The following is a 6159-nucleotide window of genomic DNA, read 5'->3' as shown; positions in this document are numbered from 1 at the left end:
CCATCCCTGGAGATATTTAAAAGACCTGTAGATGTGGTGCTTAGGGACATGGTTTAGTGGTGGACTTGGCAGTGCTACGTTAATGGTTGGACTCGATGACCTTAAAGGTCTTTTCCAACCTAAATGATTCTATGACAACATTGTTTTTATTGTTGTGGTTTTGAGATCACCATATTCAGTGCCACATGATCTTCAGAGAAGGGAATAAAGCTATAATTGAAAGAACCGGCAAAAGAGAAGGCTGGGGCTGCTCCGATTTTCACCTTGTTTTTTTATTTTCTATTACAGGTAGCACAGATGGTATCGGAAAGGCATATGCTGAAGAACTGGCAAAGCGTGGTGTCAACATCATCTTAATCAGCCGAAACAAAGAGAAGCTGGAGGCTGTATCTAGAAGCATATCTGAAACCTATAAAGTGGAAACAGATTTCATAGTAGCTGACTTCAGCAAGGGGCGTGAGCCTTACCCAGCCATTAAGGATGCTCTGAAAGACAGAGAAATTGGCATTTTGGTGAATAATGTAGGAATATTTTATCCCTACCCAGACTATTTTACCAACCTCTCTGAGGATATGCTGTGGGACATGATCAACATAAATATTGCTTCTGCTAACATGATGATACATATTGTGCTGCCGGGCATGGTAGAGAAGAAGAAAGGGGCAATTGTGAATGTTTCTTCTGCATCCTGTTGTCAGCCGACACCAATGTTGACAATCTACGGAGCCTCTAAAGTAAGCTGGGTGTGATGTTTAATGGTATGCACTGAAAAGTAGATGCATTATAGGTTGGTTGGTTGTAAACACGTTCAGCAAGGATATCAAAATATACCTGAAAGTTTTCTAGGGATTTGTTCAAACTCTTTATCCTCACCAATACTGGACTTTGAACCAAAGTCAGTGCTATTTGGATTATGTGTGAACTGTGGCGTAACAGTAGTTCTAGGAAAAATGTTACCTTCCTCAGAGGAATGATGTGCAAAGCAGTGGCAGTTCTATGACCCATTGAAAGGGTCAAGAATTTAATCTCCTTTCTTCAGCTGAACTCTGCAGACATACCTCAAGCTACTTGCACACTAGTATTTGGTAGCAAGAGGGGCTATACTCATGCTCAAGCCACCACTGTAACAAGGGCTGTGGCCAAATCAAGCCACTGCTTCACCTAACACCAAGGGGCAGAAGGCTTCTTACACCATTGTCTGTACCATATTTGGGGAGAAGTGAAAAGAACTTTTCCCCCCATAATTATTCTTCCTGAGGAGATCCAGTCAATAATGAATATAATGGGGCAGCTGGGCGATGCTGGAAGTATGAATGCGCGTGGGGATGCAGATTTACACTGGATGACTTGGTGCTGAATCCACAAAAGCAACTGAGACTGTCGAAGGATCTCGCCTAGATCTGGTGTCTAAACACAAATTGTTATCGCTCCCAGGAGTCAGTGGCTGCCCTCTGCTTTAGCCTAACCCCTGTGCAGCCTTGCTCCTGGGATAGTTCTTGCAAGAACTTCCTTTGGCCTGGAGTAAAACCAGCTCTTATTACCCCAAGGTATAAAACTCCTTGCAGATTTTCTCCAGTGTGGAAACTGGCTTAAGATTCCTGTTTCTGTTGCAGAGTATCTGCCCCTTTGGTTATGCTAAGTGTATGCAGAACTGCACTCTGAACTAAAACAATTAAAAGGCCTGAATGAAAAAGAACAGAACAAAACCCAGGGTACCAAAGTTTCTTCCTTTAGCTGCCATCGTTAATCCAAATCCTAGATCAGCAATCCAGTTTAAAGCCTGGCCTCTGTACAGTTACATTGGCACAGAAATGGGAACAAGCTGCTCTAGCATCCTAAGCCTCTTTGTGCGTTAACAGTGTATGGTATTTGAAGTAGTTGGTTTGTTTTGTTTGTTTTCCTAAAACAGGTGTTAAGAGCATTTGTAGAAGATGCTCTCCCAACAGTTTGCTGGGAATGGAGCTTTTGCGAGGCCATTTGGGAGCAGAAACTTGTTTGCTCACAGGCTGAGTCTAAAATGCTCTTTCTCGGGGGTAACTGGCTGTGTGGCACAGCAGTAGCTTCAGCACGGCATCAGTGTTGCTGCCTTGATAACACTGAGCCATGCTCATTTCCCTGTTTGATTCCAGCAATCCCAGTTATCAGGCTTGTGCTTTTTTTGTTACTCTGTAAAAGTAAAACGAACTAAAGGAGATAATACAGATACACATAAACAAATGCATGTTTAATTTTGCACAAGGGAGTTGCAGGAAGTAATTAACCTAGCTTCTGGGGAAGATCAGTTGAGTGTGAAATTCACCTGTAAATGTATTAAAAAATGGGACTTCATTTTGTCCTTTTGACAGTAGTATGTATAGTTAGCTTTGGGGTGTCCCCTGCAATGCCCCCAAACTAAACAAGGTGTTTGTTTTAGATGAAATAAATGATTCTGTATTGGTTTTAAACAGAAATTGTCTGTTTGTTAAATTCACATCAGAGAATTAAGCGGTCGCTTTGTCCTGCAAGTTACTGTACTGTTGCAGGTTTTTAGCAAGCAAATAACAACAAATAGAAATGTTGGTAATGCTTTAGAAATGTGTATTTTTATCCTATTTATTCAAGGTTTTATTTTTTTAGCTGATACACAAAATATGCTACAACTTTTCTGTAATTTTAATAAAACTCTGCCCTAAGACTTGATTGGGTTTTTTTTTTAAAAAAAAAGAAAGAAAAAAAAGATGTCTCTTTCTGCTTTTGTCTTTCTAGACCTACTTGGACTATTTCAGTAGAGCACTACATTATGAGTATGCCTCAAAAGGAATTTTTGTTCAGAGTTTAACCCCATTCATAATTGCTACAAAAATGGTAGCATGCAGCAGCGTTGCATCAGAGAGATCTTTCTTTTTTCCTTCTGCTGAAGACTATGCAAGTTATGCTATTTCTACTCTTGGGTTATCCACAAGGACTACTGGTTACTGGAAGCATGCAATAAAGGTAACAATTCATTAAACTATTTCATGTTTGTCAACAGAAGTAAATAAGCTGTTTACTTTCTTAGGAGTCTGAATGAAAACTATGCTCGTATTCTGAAAAAGTGCAATATATATTGTAGGACTTAAAGGCATTGTGCCACATTTTCTCACTAATTCCGCTTTAAAAAATTATGCTCGGGCATGCTTATTTTTAGAATGAGAGAGTGAATCCAATTCCCACTTGAAATGCACAGCAAAAACAGCAAAGAGACAACTTTTTATTCAAAAGCACAGAGTATCTCATTTCATTTGGGGTGTTGCTGACTAGGCAAGCATTTCACTGTCTTCTATGAACAGAAGTAGCTTTTTTCAATCTTAATTTATTAAGCCTATTTCTGCTTTGGGGGAGACTGGGCAGGGAGGATGGAATAATAGCAGGAAAAAAAGCCCACATTTTTATCCCGATACCTGGAAGCAGGTCCTCCGTATGTTAGGTTTTCATTTTTGGGGGGCAGACTGTGGGCTCCAAAGCAATTTTATGAACGTTGGTCACATCTCATGTGTCCTACCTATGGCTTTCTATAGCATTAGGTCGAGTAGAAGGAATTGAAGAAGTGGGGATTAGCCCAAAAGGAGTAAAAGAGATGGGAAGGATTCTGGCAACATGTGGCAATTAGAGGAAGTGGACAGTATTGCTGTTGTGAACTTGAACAAACCACTTCAGGATTTATTTGCAGAACCTAACTGTTCAGCTCTGGGCACTACTTCCAAAATGGCTAAATATATTTTCTTCCAGGGGGTTGAATTTAAGGCTTAGTTGCTGATGTTCAAGCAGGTTTTGCCTTGCTTTAGTGGTAATTTGAGAAACTGCTTGTTTACTTTAATGGAATATATCTTAATCTGTCCCTTCCTTTCTTCTTTTTCTCTTCTCTTGTCTTCCTGTGCCTCTCCACAGTTCACGCTGGGTGAGCGCCTACCTGAATGGATCTGGGCACGGTTTGCAATGTATTTTTTCAGAATTGTACGCAAGGAAGCTTTAACATGCAAAGTGAAATAGGAATATCCATGTCCTGCATAACGAGTACTATATTCTGATCAGAGTGCTGCAAAAATGTTTAGTGAACCTTGGTGGACTTACTGTAACTTATCCATACCTTGCTAAACAAGCTACGTGTAACCTAGACATCAGAAGTCTGGATCCTCTCTGTATCCTTGTATTAAATAGCTCCTCCGCTGCTTTCCTCCACGACAAAGAGCTGATCTTGTTGAGGTTAATGTCTGTTCACTTTCTCTTCAAGGTAATTGGGCAGGAGCAGCTATAGTTTTAATTCTGACAGTAAATGACTGTCTCTTGCATAGTGCTACATGATGTCAACTTGCAAAGTTGACAGAATTTGAGAATTCTCCATATCTGTCAGAAATGGGCCCCCAAATATCATGCTGTTCAAAAAGACAATCCCAGTCAACTGTATTAAGTTTCTTTAATATGTAGTTTTGCATAACTTTTTTCTGTCTTCTAACAGCAGATGTTTGTATGTTTTAAGCGCAAATGACTGAAAAGGTCTTACAGAGCTGTAAAGGAATTTGGAGATAAGCTTGTATGCTTTCTAATTCCAAGTGTGAATGATCTTGATAATACTTTAAATATTGCTTCAGCAATCTGAAATATGGATGGAGACCTGAATAAAGAATGTAAAAAACACATTAGCTAAAGAAAAATAATGAAGAAATAATGTTTGATTTAAAAATACTGATTGGTTTCCCAAGTTAAAAAAAAAAATTGAAGTTTTGATGCTGTATGATTTTGATGCTTTTGTTTATATAAACATTTATGCATATGTACTTACTAGAAGTCATTGGTATCATACACTGCTCATATGTGTTGCAGGCTCTGCATCTCAGAGTCAGGAAAGCTGTCCTTTCTGTGTATGCATAATTGCTACCCGAAAGAGGGACATGACTTAGAAAGAATGTTCTCAATCTTTTTGTATTTTATATTATCATGGGCTCGTTTGTACTGCTTCTGTAATGTTACACTGAAATATCAAACCCATGAAATACCTGTGCAGTGTCTTATACACAGCAGCATGACTCAAGGAGCATCCTCCCCTCACTTGTGCTTGTATTTGTTGCTTGAATGTTACGGTGCTGTATGTCCTGATGGTGATGATGGGAGGTCAGTATACTACACTAACTTGCTCCTTGAAATCCCTACTGGAGGACGTACAACAGTTGCATTATGTTGCTGAATAATGCAGTCATGATTACGAAGTGGTATCTGTTGCTCCTCCACAGTAGCTCTGGACCGGTGATGTTAGAACCTGGAGTTCTAATAGTGATGTCCCCCCCGAAGCTTTTATGAGTAGGTTTTGTAGAGAATAATCTAGTAGTCATCCCCATCCAGTAAGAGACCGGGTACAAATCTGTTTGTAAATAACCTGCAACTTAGAACAACTTAGAACTATCATGTGAAATGCTGATCAGACCTCTTAAAAAAAAAATTAAAAAAAAAAATCTAGATGTTTAATATAGTGAAACTGCCCCCAGCCTTCATGACTGAATGCTCTGTTGAGGTACCCAGTATATTTGCTGGGCTGTGTAGGAAGATGCCGATGCTTGAATTTATTTTCCAGAGTGAAATTCAGGCTGTGATTTTTATAGTGAAGGAGCTTCCCTCCCTTGACACTTTGTTACTGTTCTGTTGCTGCAGCCCCATATTCTCAGTTCTTTTGGGGGGGAAGGAGGTAGGAGAAGATGGGGAGCAGTCGAGGGGGGGTTATCAGGGGCAGGGACCCATTAATTGGTTTTGTCTGCCGCTGACCTCCTGTTAGCTGACCCCAACCTCAGCTGGCCCTGAAAGCTGTTTGCTTCAGTGCTGCAGTATAAAGATATGTATTAGGTGTTGCTAATGACTTATGCTTCTTTGCAAATGGGATTTAAACAAATACATTTATTTTTAGCAAGGGCTTAAATGAAGCTTGAGAAACGTGAAGCTGCAGAACGCTTCTACTCCCCTGTCCCCCTCACGCTCGCCAGGCCCTGCCTGCCCGTCCCTGTCGGCAACACCCACATCTCGAGTTTTCCTTGCAGCAGTTAGACGCACGCCCCCCACCCATCTGAATAACCAGCTTCTCAAACAGTTTTCCTCAGAGGGCGGCTGCTGCGCGGCGCCCTTACCGACTCCAGCGGGAAGCGTCTCCCACGCGGA

General features: G+C 40.7%; 1 protein-coding gene and 1 long non-coding RNA gene across 2 annotated transcripts in view; one reads left to right on the top strand and one right to left on the bottom strand.

Moving 5' to 3' along the window:
- HSDL1 (hydroxysteroid dehydrogenase like 1) overlaps positions 1 to 4189 on the top strand; it is an 8216-nt gene extending 4027 nt beyond the window's left edge. The window contains exons 3-5 of the mRNA XM_009276749.1: positions 289 to 734; positions 2746 to 2973; positions 3907 to 4189. Coding sequence (XP_009275024.1) covers positions 289 to 734; positions 2746 to 2973; positions 3907 to 4008 — 776 coding nt within the window. The 3' untranslated portion in view covers positions 4009 to 4189. The remainder of the gene's footprint in view (positions 1 to 288; positions 735 to 2745; positions 2974 to 3906) is intronic.
- Positions 4190 to 4415: 226 nt separating this feature from the next.
- On the bottom strand, positions 4416 to 5388 carry LOC103896836. The gene is made up of 2 exons (XR_657438.1): positions 4799 to 5388; positions 4416 to 4630 (listed from the first exon to the last, which is right to left on the bottom strand). It is a non-coding gene; the product is annotated as an uncharacterized LOC103896836 (long non-coding RNA).
- Between the last annotated feature and the right edge of the window lie 771 nt (positions 5389 to 6159).

This window comes from Aptenodytes forsteri, unplaced genomic scaffold (assembly GCF_000699145.1).
Source record: "Aptenodytes forsteri isolate BGI_AS27 unplaced genomic scaffold, ASM69914v1 Scaffold33, whole genome shotgun sequence".
Classification (NCBI taxonomy): Eukaryota; Metazoa; Chordata; class Aves; order Sphenisciformes; family Spheniscidae; genus Aptenodytes; species Aptenodytes forsteri.
This window is presented reverse-complemented; position numbering and strand designations above follow the sequence as displayed.